Raw genomic sequence first — 15,172 nt, 5'->3', positions numbered from 1 at the left:
GGCAACAATGCTATTTTCCAGTATCACTTAGTACCAGTGTGTTAAATATAGGGCGTTTATATAGCAAAACAGTGAAAGAGTTACGGTAACTATATCATTTTGACGAACCCTGCTCTTGTCCTGTCAGTAGGAAGGCCACGGGGATAAAGTTTGACGTATACAAAAAATCCGTGTATTAAAAATGAGCTACACTGTCATTTAACATTATAATCGTTTAGGAAGCCAAATAACGTCCATGATATTTAAGTTTTTGTAAAAATAATTACCGTAAAACTTTGACAAAAATACAGCATGTTTGTCCCTCAACGTAGACATAGTTTTGTTAGCCTCCGCATACTCCATGACGAGTACCAAATTGATACGAGAAAAGACGAGACTTGCATGAAGTGGATTAAAGTTAAAATTTCATATATGAAAGGAATATGCTCAAAGCTTTTGATCGTGACATTTCCTTGCTGTCTGATCAATAGTTTTTTTATTGCATGCTACAGGTAATTTACTGCTCAACAACGAGTGAGCGAGAGTCACACGTCACCTATGCCATAAATAGCGCCATGGTAGATCACCGGTGCTAGTGTTCAGTGTAGAGCATCGTTCAGGATTATTTTCCTGCATCGCGCATATACCACTTATGCAACTTCAAGCGCCGTTGTGTTAGATCGTTAGTCTTAGCCTGCATTCGAATTTCAAATCACGAGACTTTGAGTCAGCTTTAAGTGACGTCATCCGCCGTCGTGACCTTGTTTTTACATAAACTACTCTGGAATCAAGGAGACGGGGACACAAACTATTTTTCGTCGGACCCTTGATGCAATATATAAATATAGGTGAATGGTAAACCTGGGGCCCTTCGGTAGACAAACATGCCACTGTCAACCTGGAGTACCATCGTTGAGCACTGCTGTGAAAGGTCACACATAAATTATCATAATTACTATAAGCTGAACGTATAAAGTACTGCGCAACAAATCACCTGCAAAGAGACTGCCATTCCGTTATTCGCTGTCAGCTGTGCCTCCTTTAAAGTAAGTTCCTATTTCTTTTCCAAGTAATGCTTGCCAACATCAAAAGATGCGATTGTCTATCAATCCAATATATACCTAGAAGATGTTATAGGTGTTCAAGAACAATGAATTTCCCTATTGAACTTGAAATATGGTACAACGAAGGCGCCACATTGTTTTTACTTTACTTGGTTTGCAGATTCTTTCAGGATTTTTTGCAAAACCTGTGCTGTAGACATGCCTTTATATAAGCATTGCTGCGACTGTTTCAGTAGACATTCTCTAGGCTGCGACGCTAAAACCCAGCAGGATACAAAAGCCTGATTCAAAACACGGAAACATGCCTGGGAGGACTTAACATCTAAAGTCTGAGCCGTCTTCGAAATCGTGAGCGCTTCAAACTATGTAAGCAGGATTTGCTGCTAACCTCTGTAAAGTCTACAAATCACAGCCTCTTTCTCGAATACGAATGGTATATCAGAGTTGAGAGAGTCCAGCCAGCAAACCTTTCGACACAGAACGTCGAGGCTTGCGTCATACTTCCATTCGGTTGCCAAACCGAAAGCGAAAGGTTTGCAGCGTTTTATTTTGTATTGAGGACAACAAACTCAACAGTGTCAATTCTATTTACAAAATGTGCATTGTATTTCCAAATGAATTTCAATTTTCTATTTCCTATCTCTCCATAGCACAATCAATACAATTATTATTGTTGTTGTTGAAAAAATTCATAAAGACACTACAGCCTTGCCTAAGTGGCTACTCCAACGACTCCTAAAAAATGATGTTAGCCGTACAAATTTAAGTTATCGCGGGGTGATTTTTAAAAACATGCCATCCTATAAAAAAAATCGCATATTTCACACTTTTATGGGGCGTTAATTTCAACCAATGTAATGAGATCTGACAAAAGTCTGTCAAAAATCAACCTGCATGCGCTGTCGTACTTTAGCGTCAGGAAGTAGTTCATTTTCAAATGGGTTAGGTGGGTCATAGGCGCTGTGCAATTACCTTTACCTCTTTCTGTGCCTGCAACATAAAAATGAAGCCCTTATGGCTTTCCTAATAGTCGCTCCTTGACCCTTGTACAGCAAAAGCTGTAATTTTGCCGCGGAAGTAAGACACCTCTTCTCGAATTATGTGCAGTAATGCAAATACAGTGTACAAATCTATATCAATATGGGATGGATTACGTCACCGAAAGCGTTTACATAATCTAACAAATCTGCGGCCTGAATTACAGTGTAGCGATGCGGGAATATTTCCTTTCTTACGGAGGTTGTAGTCGGTCTAGAATGCGATGCCGCGACCTTTGCTCTCAGAATGACACTTTGTTACCTGGCAACGAGAAACCAGAGCTGTAAAAGGATATAAAGCAAAATGAAGCATTACAAAAGACAGGGCGCATAAGACATCTACAAGATATCTTCTGACTTTCCACAACACGTTGATGAAATACCTTGGGTGAAATACCTGGGGTGAGAAATTCTTAAGTAAACGGAATAAATTACAAAAAAAGGACAGCTTTTTCGGGGTGGTCCTGGATCGTATGCAATCACGTCGATGACATTGTCAAGTTGAAGAAATACGCTCCCATACATGATCAAACTGATCAAGTTTGAACTTCAAAATTTTTTGCAGGGAAATATTTGTTGGTGGACGGCATCTGCTTTCAGAAGTTGAAACTGTTAGGACGCTCATAGCAGGAAAGGGCGAATCGTTTACAACATCACGCAAAGCTGTGCATGCACAGTTGTGGAACGTTTGGCAGTTGGCTTGCCTGTGGGGATTTCCCATCTCAAAGCATGACGATAGTTGTTTACATGTAAGGGAGCCGTCCTTATTTACGGCCTTGGGGTCGGAGAAATTTCATCAGAGACTCTGAAATTTCGAGTAACCCCCCCCCCCCCTTGCCAACCATGATGAGTTTGAGTAATCCCCTCTCTAACATAGAAATTTTAACTGACACCCCCAACTTAGAAAAGTTAAATATCAATACAAGTTTTGTGTAGTTTACAAAAATACAGCAATAGTAAAGACCTTTCAAATCCTGTTGTACCCTGCTAGATTATCATCGGTTATCTCATGACGGTTGAAAAAGGTAAAACCAACAAAATATAGATATAGACGCCCACTCTATAACCAGAATACAACCACATACAGTATTGAAGTGTTTCAATTTCTTTTGCACCAAAAATTGAGTACCCCCTTCTTTCACGTCACATTTTAAGCAATCCTCCATGTAGCATTCAATGTTTTGAGTGACCCCCTCCGACCCCCCGGTCGTAAATAATGACGGCTCCCTAAGAGCAAAACGGAAAGCAGACCTAAACAACTTAACACTCCAAAACGGCAACCTTTGACATCAGACGAGGCAGCAATGTGGACACCTGACGACAAAAACGGAATCATTTATTAACATGGCAAAAATATGTGCCTCGCCGTACATTTCCGGCCGGTACAATGTGGATCTTCCGGCCCGCCACTTTTTATAGGTCTTGAGCCTCTACCAGCGTTCAAGCTTTCGTTTCGTGAGGTTAGAGGTTAAATACAACAGATAACAACGTTTACAAATGAACACTTCACCTGCAGGAAGTATAAAAAGTCGCACTGACGCAAAGATTGATTACCCTGTTTTCAAATTTCCAGCTAGAGACCAACCATGCCTCTAGATACCGTCCTGTGCCTGGATACGTCCGGGTCAATGGCCAACAGGGGCATCAGCGAACTCAAGAAAGCCTGCACGGAGTTCTTGCTCGGTATCCAACAGACCGCCGAACAGACTGGACTACGAGAGAATGTCGCCGTGGTTGAATTTGGCCGACAAACTCGAATCGTACGAAGTCTGTCAGACAACTACAGGCTTACTAAGCAGGCAATCGGTCAGTACTGCGGCCCTTGTTTCTAAGGAAGGATTTATTCTTTGTGCGTAAGAATGTATAATTAACCAATGGTCAATGAGAATCTTACACAGACACGTCTGTCTTCGTATCTGTCGGCCTATCTGTGTTTTTCTATCTATCTATCTATCTATATATGTGTCAATCTATAGCTTCTACATGCATATTTATCAATTTAGCTAGCTTTTATATTTCCTTTCTATCGATCTATCTATCTATCTATCTATCTGTCTATCTGTCTATCTATCTGTCTATCTATCTATCTATCTGTCTATCTGTCTGTCTGGCTGTGTGTATGTATGTATGTATGTATGTATGTATGTATGTATGTATGTATGTATGTATGTATGTATGTATGTATGTATGTATGTATGCTTGAATGAATGGATGTATGGCTGGATGACTGTCTGTCTATCTCCCTGCTCGCCGGCTTGTTTGTTAATTTGATTTTTATGCAAAAGTGTGTTTTAGGTTTTGGATTTGCTTTGATTTTTAACACGATTGGAACTAATTTGGGATAATTGGATAGTGTAGTAATGTCGGTTTAATCAGCAAATGTAAGTTCATCTGGTTTTCTTCTCCCTTTTTTTTTGCAATACACTTATTTTTATGGATAATTTGTAATATTGCAGCTTTCAGCTGTAGGGCACCTAACAACTTTTGATAAATATGAACAATTAAAAGATAAAATTCTCCCACATTAGTTCCAATCGTGTTTGATATGTCGACAGTCAGAGAGTCATTGTAAATCAGAAGGAAAGGCGAGTGAAAAATGACGGTGGCAATCCTTGTGAAGTAACGACGCATGCGCTGGAAGTTTTGAACCATAATAACGATAAAGGAGATGAAATCAACATAAAAATAGACAATACTCGCAGTTGCGAAAATTTATAACGAAATAAAAATTGGATTTACTGGAAAACACAGAAAGCAATTTTTAAATGGCTTCGTTTGACCTAAATATGATCAGTTAACTGACTACGTTGCAGTTTGTTTTCTTGCGTCTCTTGAATTCTGACGGCGATGTTGAGCGAATAAAATTATGCGTTCTCGTCCTATGATTGTGCAAACCGCGACTGGCACGCGTTGTGGCCCGTCATAATGGAACAGTGTTCAGTATGTGAGGGTCCGTACCGACATTTGGTTGGAATATCCCATCTTTACAGACTCCCTGGCGGCAGGTGGAACCACCCCGATGTTTGAAGGTCTCATGGAAGCCATGAAAGAAGTCATCAAAAACGGTAGGTGTTGAATATTCACCAACCAGTGGCTAAAACTGCAGATGCAGAAGATTGCTGAAGCAAATTTAGGAGAGACAGTACAATTTAGCTGTGGAATATTCTCAAGCTATTAAATACCGATACATCCTTTCATCGGGCAGGGTTGCCTAAGTTTTTCTTGCATTACTTTGAGACTGGCTTTTTGTGAAAAGTGAATTGTTCAGAAGAGTGCAAAGGACCTTAAAAACGCAGCGCATCGATGAACGTGGAGCATGACCCTGTCTCTCTCATTCGATCAGAGTATACCACTCTCACAATTATATTGCAGGGGGCGTTCTCACCATGGCAGGGGGACGCAAAATGACACCAAGAATTATCCTCATGACGGATGGACGACCTGATGTGAGATAATTTTATATGTTACCAATCATCATGAAAAGACCCATTGATCTAATTGATAGTCTCCGTCTGTTGCAACTGGCTGGCTGTGCTCTGCCAAATCCGACATATGTATGCTTTCCATGACATGATATAAACGATCTTCCAATGCTATTTAACTTGGATGGATGGCAGCAGCCAAGTTTTAACTTTTGATGATATTCCCATTACCTTTGTCCTGTAACACGGATATTTATATTCCTCCCGCCAACTACATGAAGGCCTACGTCGAAATACAACTTGTTAGTCTTACCAATACAATATATCATACACAACATATAATCATATTAACAAAAAACTCTGCTCTGCACTGTATATAAGATTCATTACGCCAACGCACGGTCACTCTACACGACCGAGGTCAACTATAAGATTGCACAGACAGGCTGCGTTGACAAGTTTAACATCGGGCATTTCGATTTGAATTTTTGGAGAGGAATAAAGGAATTTAATTTTTGCAAGCATAACAAAAAATGGAAGATTCGTGAATTATTGTTAATTGAATTTTAAAAGAATACAAAAAATGGTTGTAGTGAACAGGCTGGATAGGGCTTTGATAGATAGAAAGACCCGCCGCTAGATCGACCTGCGAATTGCATGACCGCACGGCAAATGCCGCTAAGGTAGTATGCGCCTCGAAAGCGAAAGACTTGAACTTTTGCTCAAAATTTCTTCAATGAAACTTTCAACCATTCTCTCTTGAAATCAACAAAAAAATGGGGGTTTAATCGTACAAAATTTTGAATAAGAGCAACAAATTGCCTAATATTTTGCGATATTTGAAATCCAAAATGGCCGCCATCCCTGAGTTAACTCTGTGGGGAAAAACAAATTTTGGATTTCGAAAAACTAAGACGGTGAATTATTTTGTTTCTCCAACAGCTTTAAAATGAGTCCCGACAGATGGTAGATCAGAAAAAAGAATGGTAGACATTTAAGAGTCAGAATATCTGTCCCCGGGGGGCGTTCTACCTTTAGTAAATATGCTGCAGGTAGTAGTAGTAGTGGTAAACCGCCAGAAGGGTGGTCGTGCAAGCATCCCACATAATGGATTAAAGATCGAGCTTGATAAACGGATAGGTAGTCATATATTGAAAGGCAGATATGTGCATGAATGCTACCTTCATATTTTCGCTATTGCATATGCAAATAAACACTGCAGGTAGGGTAAGATGGGTAGATAGATACCGCAGATAGATCGATTTGGTCAGTGGTTGACGAGAAGGTATGGGGTACAAAGGTTACGTATACAGGCGGACTGACAGGACGATAGATGGTCAAAGCATGCTGAAACAATCATCTCGACAAGTGAATTATGTTTTTTCATTATGGAAATTCTCTTGCAGGATAAGGATGAGGTGTTGAAGGCCGCCATGTCATTTGGACCTCTGTGGCAAGCTGTGGGACTTCCGCATCCAATCCCGATAGCGTGCGTCGGCTGTGGCCCGGATGTTGACCGGGTAGGCCTCGTTGTTCAGGAATGGACCATTTAGATCTTGGGAGCAGTTGGTCAGAATGCCAAGTCAGGGCAATATTCTTTATTTGTTCAGATTTTTTATTGCGTGCGCACTTTCCCCTAAAGTTCCGAACTGTTTATGATTTTGTTTCCAATTTTTCACCCTACCCACGATCTATATCTATATCTATATATATATATATATATATATATATATATATATATATATATATCCAACGACATTATTAAGCATACAAACTTTCAAACTTTTAGTCTCGAATTCGATAGTTGACCAAAACATCGTTCACCTTTCCCAGTCATAATCAAGCCAACGAAACAAGTTTTATGTTTCCACTATCACTTTTGCTTTAATTTTATTTCAAGGAACTGCTGGCAGCCATCGCCAAGGTCACAAACGGAATGTTCGTGACCGGGGACATCAGTCAGCTAGGCGACTTCTTCCGGAGACAAGTACTGCTTATTCGTTTTGCGGCACAGTTTGCTCATGGTAAGTAGCAATGGTTACGTGGATTTCATTATCGTGTTCAATGGAAGTTCAGTGCCAATCTAGTCTTCCTTATATCGTTCTGAGTTCACCCACCGTTTGGTGAGACATATAGCGATCTCCTTCAGCCTCGAAAGTAAAATAAGTTAACATTTACTCAAACTTTCCCAAAGAATCTTCAACCATTCTCTTTCAAAATCAAGAATAAAGATCAGGGGCACCATGCAAATTCCGAGAAATGGTTCAATTTTGTCAATTACGTTAAATTTACCGATATTTGAAACTCAAAATGACCGCCATCCATTGGTTAACTCTATGGGAAAACTTAAGTTTCGGATTTTCACAAAAATAAGACGGCGTAAATTTTATTAAATCCAAGACTTTCAAAATGAGGCCACACAAGTGAGAATCAGAAAATTATTGTAATATTTTAGGTTTCTTAATATCTCTTCCTGTGCGCATTCTACCTGAATTCATCATAAAATCATCTAGAGGTTTCCATGTTGAGGAAACTAATGGTCTTACTCCATCAGAACTCTGGGTAGAATGTGAAGATTGCACTGATAGTTTTCCTTGTGGTAACATTGTGTCCGAACGAGTAGACTTGAAGGAAGATTCCCCCTTAGCTAGCTATCTAGATCCGAGCAGCTTGTTTTTTGTCAATGGGGTTTATGCAAGCTCCTGAGCTCAATTGTCCATGACGACATGGTCGTTCTTCTTATTGACATTAAAGATGTCAAAAGCGACAAGGACCTTCGATCCCGAGTCACACACATTAGTGACCGAACAGTATTTTGTATTCTGCACACATTTTCAGAGCAGTGGCGACCCTAGACTCTCTCACTGTCTCTTGTCCCCTGTGCAGCTCTATCTTCAACCATATGGAGATGCGCCCTCAACTGTCTTTCTAGCGAGCGAGGCTCACCGAGCCAGCCGGGCTAACGCTTTGCGGAACTTGTTTAATACATTGTCTGTTCATTCTGTTGTTTCTTGTCTATATAGATATGGACAAACTGAGGTCCTTGATCGCCCTGCGGACCTTTCTTGCGTCAATGGGCGAACAGGTCGACAACGAGGAAGAATTGGTAAGTATCGTTGTTTGACAAATATCAGTCGACAAAGCAAGCATCTGTATCTGTGTAGCACAATTGACATTCGAGTCTCGAACTTCCGCCACATGGAAGATATAAAGAATGAAATAGTTTCAACGCACTTTTTGATGGGGTGTGGTTTATGCTAAGCACTGAGAAGGATGAAACTAAAGAAATGTCGCTGTGTTAGTTATCGTTTGTATGTAAACATTTTGTTAATATTTTCGTGATTGTTTGTAAATAATTTCAAAGTTCAGGATAGCATATCATACCAAGCATTGCTTGAGGAACCCCTCATTACTTGGAAAGAAGTGAAATGTACTGAGTTACTCAGACTCTATCGTTCTCGTACTTTAGAACTTTGAAAGAATCAAATTAAATTTAAAAACTTTTCAGTATCGTAAATATTCACTATCAAATTGAAAAAAATGTTCATAAATTTCTAAACTACAGAGAGGACTGTTGGCATTACTGTTGACAATGATGATGGTATCTGGCGAAGCTGACGACGATGATTTGGTAAGGTACTCACGTGACCTGTCGTCAACAACGTGGTATATTTAAGCAATAAAGTATATGAAGTGGACTGGTCAAAATCAAGTGGCATACGGTCGCTGGGTGTGCTTTATTGCTATTATATCATAACAGTATATTGAAATTATGGGATGAAACGTCAAAAAAAGGATTTTTGCACAAGCCGAGAGTTCGCGCGTATGCCAACCGTGGTATATCGCGAATATACCAAGGTTCTTTTCACGTCTCGACCAATCAGATCGCTGCATTTGCACCATCAATATAATGGTATGATATAATTTGAAATATAGATGTAGAAATGTGGAAAGCAGAGGGCGGAGTTTGCCTAGACGTAGTGGGAAAAGTGGAAGACAAGATCGTAAATCTCAAAATCTGAGTTACCCCGCCGTATTATTTTAAATCGACACGTAAATAATATGCTACAAAGTTATAGATCAAGACACAAATTAGCCAATTCTCGTATTTAAAATTGCAATGGTAATACTACAAGTGGTCAAAAGTTGCATTGTTTTCAAATGCCTCATTTTAACTTGTCAATTCTGAGGAAAAATGATGTTGATCTAATGCAGTTCACTGCTCTCGTAGGAAATCGACGGATATCCACCTCTCGGTACCAGAGTACGCCGTGGACGAGATTGGAAATGGGGAAACCAAGACAGCAATGGAGTTGGAACTGTGGTCAAACACGAGAGAGGGGGTGAGCATTTCTCGATTCTTGTCAAATTTGCGACAAAAACTGCGTATTGCGATGATTTAAGAGTCCATATACTCAATAAAACGGTGATAGTTAAACTTACCTTCTATACTTCAAAACGTTTTATTCCAAAACATTTCAGGTACTCTACAGGTGGAATGGGATAACGGACAGAGAAACACCTATCGCCATGGAGCGGAGAACGCCAGAGATTTGAGAGTAAGAGAGGAATCGTAACTTTAAATACTCTGATTATTTATTACGTTATTGTTTAATATCTCAGAACTTGGTAAAATGTCACATAAAAGGTACACGTGTAAATACTTCTATGAATTGTAGGCGTGTAGGTATGCATGAAAGATATAATGGACGGATGATGTGTGGATGGGTGGATAAGCAAAAGGCTGGATTGTTGCGGAAGTCCATGCGTTGATGGATGAATGGGTATATACGTGCACATTTGTCTATCTATCTATCTATCTATCTATCTATCTATCTATCTATCTATCTATCTATCTATCTATCTATCTAAAGTCTTTTTTCTATCTAATCGATGCCTCTAAGCATTGTATGAGTGTGTTTATCTACAGTGATCGGTAAGTGAAATGGCACATGTTTCACGTTGTGTTTGCTCATCTGAAACCTGTCTTTGTTGTTTGACGATCTATACTCTGTGCTTGGATTTCCAGTTTCTTATTTTCCGACTTTCATACCTGCAGGTTGTTGATGAGACCGCGACGACTGGGGGTCGGACAACAAATGAAAGTAGGAGTACGTGTGGTACGAGGTATATGCATTTGAATTTTTCAGAGAGAGAGAGAGAGAGAGAGAGAGAGAGAGAGAGAGAGAGAGAGAGAGAGAGGCCCTTGTATTTGTATTCTTGCAACAACGTAAGTTTGGTTGGCCGATGGAATAATTCCTCATGCTCATAGCTCGAATGTAGTTACAAAATGCACTACTTTATTAATTCCTAAGGATCCAGTTGGCAATGGGGAAATCAAGATGGCGGGCGTGGAAATGTTGGACTGGTTTACAAAGTGGAACCGAACGAACGATTCAACACACACGTATGTACTAAAGCTTTACGATCTACTTCAGTGAGCTTTTTCTCTTGGATGTCGGGATTCGTTTTTGACATCAAAGGTTGAAATAAAGTTAAGAAAGACCTATTGAGTGGGCGGGCAATTCTTGCATCAGTTCTTAGATTGACGGTCACCATGCATCTGTGTCTCAAAATGTTCATGCATGTCGGGGAGAGGAGTTTAAATTGTTGGTTATATTAATTTCTAAATGTCCCAACCTATGAATGATTGACTGTTTGTTTCTTCGTGCTCTAAGGTCCGCTGGCCAAACGGGCGTAAGAACTGCTATCGCTACGGCAGAGGTAGCAACGACATAAAGGTCCTCGACTTATCCGAATCCGGTAAGTACAAGAACGGATAGGAAAGTCCCGTTACTCCCCTCGTTTAAGCCATCCTGATTGTGAGTGACGTCATCTCTATCCAATGGCATGAGATTTGTGTTGCGTGCCTCAGTAGTTTAGTTGCTATCAAAGCAAGGAGTCTCTGAATTACGTTGCAATGGTTGTTGATCTCTTATTGGTTTCATGCAGTGTGGTTTTAGGTCAAGAGCGACATTTCTATCATTTAAGTATCATAGATTTGATATGCAGCTATCGAGCAATTTCTCTTTAGGGAAGAAACATAGATGATGAATATGGCGGCGCCAGAGTTGACTGATATTCATTTTCATTAAAGTAGCATGCGCCTCGAAACTGAAATACTTAAAGTTTTGCTCATGTTTTCCTAAAGGAAACGTTCAACAATTCTCTTACCGAATCAGGAACATAATTTAGGGGTCACCGATATACCGATATTTGAAAATCAAAATGGGCGCAATTCATGTGTTAACTTAAGGGGAAAATTAAATTTGCGATTTTCACAAAACTTATAGGTGAAAACCTAACTTTCTCCTATAGCTTCAGTATGAGCCCCCGAAAGCAGGAGACGAGAAAAATATTGAAAAAATTCAAGAGTCCGAATCTGTCCTCGAGGTGCATTCAACCTTAACCCTTTCACCACCATGGTTTGTTTCAAATCCATTGTTTGCTATGGTAATGTTGGACCTGTATACAGGGAACTGGGGGTGAAAGGGTTAATATTGGCACAGTACTCTGAATATACTCAGAAATCTGCATCAGAAATCTTCATTTCATTTGCAGTTGGGGGCGAAATCGACGACAGGCTTACAGGACGTCTGGCGGCATTGGCCTTACTCGCGGCCTTGAGTGACGACAACGACGATCAGGCTGGTCGGCACACTGGGGGCGCTGTCGCGCGAAGACCTGAACCGCGCCCACCAGCCAGACGTGAACCTGAAAGCAGCAAGAAGGATGACTCCTCGTGTAACGTCATGTGAACGTAGTTTTTAACACGCTAAACTGGAACTTCCATGAAGTTGACTGTCGATGCATTAACTTTTTACAGTCCGTATAAAAAACAAATGTCAGTCTTCTTTTCCTCCCAAACTACTAGAATTTTGGAACATGATTCATCGATAGACAAAATTCAGACCTGATTCGATTCCATTCCATTCGTTGACTAAATCTAGCCTCTAGACTCAGATTTGAACTTTCAGTGCATAAGGCAACGAGGAGGGCGTTATTCTGAAAATATTTACAAACACACTTACCGAGAACCCGTGGACGACCGCTAGACTCCTTTGGATCGTCGGATGAGGGCGTATATCCTTCACTCTCACCACAGACAAACATAGAATGTCTATATTTGTCTGTACTCTCACAGTACATGACTTGGAAAGATACCCTTGAAGTCGAGTTTAGCCTTCTTTTGGCGATTAAGCGGCCTTCCTATGTCTTTTCTATCTTTCTTTCCATGAGTATACATATATCATTTACATTCCCATTAGACAAGGCCATTTGGAAGGCCAATAGGACCCATGATCCGAGGTGCACATGGTCAATAGTTTATGTAGCTGTCTTACAAAGGGGTCGACCCATGTATGATACTATTGATTCTGGAGTAATTTTAGTTTCTTTGTACCATTAATGAAACGAATCGCTGTGTAGTAAATCAATTCATACCGTCGCGACCAATATCAACATACACAAGATGATCGCAAAACATCTATGGTGTTGGTATGTGAAACACAGTGGCTATCATTTGTGGACTGTAGTCATAGATTACGATTATAATTGGGAAAGCATTACCACGTTAAATTTACCTTAACTTGTACGAAAATGTCAGGAATAGTTACCAGCAAGATGTGGAGTATGATTACAGTCGTTACTTCAGTTTTAGATTATACTGGACCACCCTTACCTGGATATGTTAAAAATTTTCAACGATTTAAATATGCCTTGTTAGACACCCAGCATTTTTTGATGGATTTAAAAGACCAATTTTATCCGTTACTGATATATTTTACTTACTGTTATCATTTGTACTGCTGCGGTACACAGGCAGAAAACCAGATCAATTGTCGCACGCCGATTATCTGCTGAAAAGCAGTTGTATTACAAAGGTCAAAGGTTGTGTTTATTGCATGTGAGGAAGAGACCCATGCATGCCATTGAATGCGTCTCACCATGCCATTATCTATGTTTAACAGGTATAGGTGACATTTCAGTATATACGTGATGGGTTTCTCATTTAGAAGAACTCATTTTTGACACGCCAGTAAATTTGTCCTGTACCAACTTCTCGTCGTTTCAAATAATAAAGTTTTCTTGAAAACCGTCACCTTCTACTCGTTCTGCTTTAGGAAAAGTATCTACAAGTGGTGGGACGTGATTTCCCCGAATTTTGAAAAGGTGCAGTTTTGTGTCGCACGTTGGATCGTTTGACCAGCGGTTATGGTGGTCAAAATAATGGCTTATAAACACATAGTGTTCAACATCTGCCCACGTGTGTTCAAAAGTTGAACATTGGAGTTAAAGGTATACAGTCACCCGCAATCTAAATATGCCCATATATGGTCAAAGAGGCGTTCCTTGGTATTCAAAATGCCCATGTGAGGGCGCTGATTTAAAAAGCGGCCACCCGATTAAAATCTGTGATTGGTTAGATTTTCTCTTTCATGGTAACAATGGCAAAATTTGGACTGGTGACAGTACACCATTACATATATTTAGTATCGAATGTCTGGACGCGTCCAAAAAGTGTTACAAAAAGGTTTGTAACTTCACAGTGTATCGAGGTGAACTTTGATCGCAAGCGATACAGGAGAGGAAATAATACAAAAAGTATAACTAACAGTTATGTCATTATTGTATACTGAAACTTTAATTTTTGGAGAAATGGATGACAAATTCGAACTTCGATAATTAGTTTACACCTGGCTATGACGCAAAGCCGTCTATACTCTCAAAAGACCCTTGTCTGTTTGTGCTGTTTTGGCCTTGCTTATCTCCAGGGTTACGAATATTCAGAGTTACTCAACGCGGTCTTTCGACACTGTGATAAAGGAAAAATCAGATGCGTATTGCACTCCACTTATATGCAATCGCTTGTAATACTTGTCACCAATCGTCTGACTGTCAACGTGATCGACTCAAACAAACAAACAAAATGGCTGTCATGAAGCGAGGAATTTCAACGATGTACCGATTGCCAATGTCCTGAAGTATATGTAAACAGACACATATCTGCCTTTCACTTTTGGTAAAACGAAATATATCACAGCTCTGAAATAGACATATTCCTATAGGATTTTCTCGGGCAGTAGAGAAGACTCAATCGATGGTACGATCACTCACACTGCAGACATTCATTGATCCGTCGACGTCAGCATGGGTACACTATATAGCTTACGCGTTCTTCCGCTGAAATGGCGTACGTAATTTTCATCATTTGTTCCGACTAAAAAACTTGCGCCTACGGAAAGAAGGATAATTTGGTTGGAACCTCTTTCAATCGACTGATACCTCCGTCTTGTATGTTTGCTTCAACCGGATAGGGTAAACATTGCTTCGACCGTATGATAAATTTGAATAATTATGATGGGCACTTTCGTTACATATGCAATAGGAGTCAAATGGTCGGACAGAAAATACATTTTGAAAGATATGTGGTCTCCGACAAAAATTGGAACATTTTTCCAGTTTGTTTTTTTTTTCGATTCAAATTTAGTCGCTATAAATTCACAGACATCATACGCGGCACGTCCGATCAGTGACATGACTTTTTACATTTGCATAGATTTACGATAATGCGGCTTTAAACCAAGCTATGAAAGGTCACGCAACATTAGCCATATCCCGGCAGCGTGGGTCATGACATACGCCCTCGGGCGGTCGTTTAATTGGCCAA

General features: G+C 40.1%; 2 protein-coding genes across 2 annotated transcripts in view; both read left to right on the top strand.

Annotated features, from left to right (window-relative positions):
• LOC139148120 (reticulocyte-binding protein homolog 2a-like) overlaps positions 1–15,172 on the top strand; it is a 581,355-nt gene that overhangs the window by 328,926 nt on the left and 237,257 nt on the right. The window lies entirely within an intron of this gene.
• On the top strand, positions 753–13,603 carry LOC139148121 (uncharacterized). The gene is made up of 14 exons (XM_070719424.1): positions 753–1,025; positions 3,654–3,886; positions 5,071–5,145; positions 5,453–5,526; positions 6,909–7,022; positions 7,403–7,526; positions 8,526–8,608; positions 9,068–9,133; positions 9,734–9,845; positions 9,985–10,061; positions 10,562–10,629; positions 10,818–10,909; positions 11,181–11,265; positions 12,064–13,603. The coding sequence occupies exons 2-13, from the start codon at positions 3,667–3,669 to the stop codon at positions 11,201–11,203; spliced, it is 1,128 nt and encodes a 375-aa protein (XP_070575525.1). The 5' UTR covers positions 753–1,025; positions 3,654–3,666; the 3' UTR covers positions 11,204–11,265; positions 12,064–13,603.

The sequence above is a fragment of the Ptychodera flava genome, chromosome 13 (assembly GCF_041260155.1).
Source record: "Ptychodera flava strain L36383 chromosome 13, AS_Pfla_20210202, whole genome shotgun sequence".
NCBI lineage: Eukaryota > Metazoa > Hemichordata > Enteropneusta > Ptychoderidae > Ptychodera > Ptychodera flava.
This window is presented reverse-complemented; position numbering and strand designations above follow the sequence as displayed.

What these genes read in the sequence shown, in the direction of transcription:
- LOC139148121 (XM_070719424.1), top strand. Translation starts at nt 3,667, where the DNA reads ATGCCTCTAGATACCGTCCTGTGCCTGGATACGTCCGGGTCAATGGCC. An exon ending in GTGGCCCGGATGTTGACCGG is followed by an intron (nt 7,023 to 7,402) that starts GTAGGCCTCGTT and finishes TTTTATTTCAAG; the next exon opens with GAACTGCTGGCAGCCATCGC. An exon ending in TGCGGCACAGTTTGCTCATG is followed by an intron (nt 7,527 to 8,525) that starts GTAAGTAGCAAT and finishes TTGTCTATATAG; the next exon opens with ATATGGACAAACTGAGGTCC.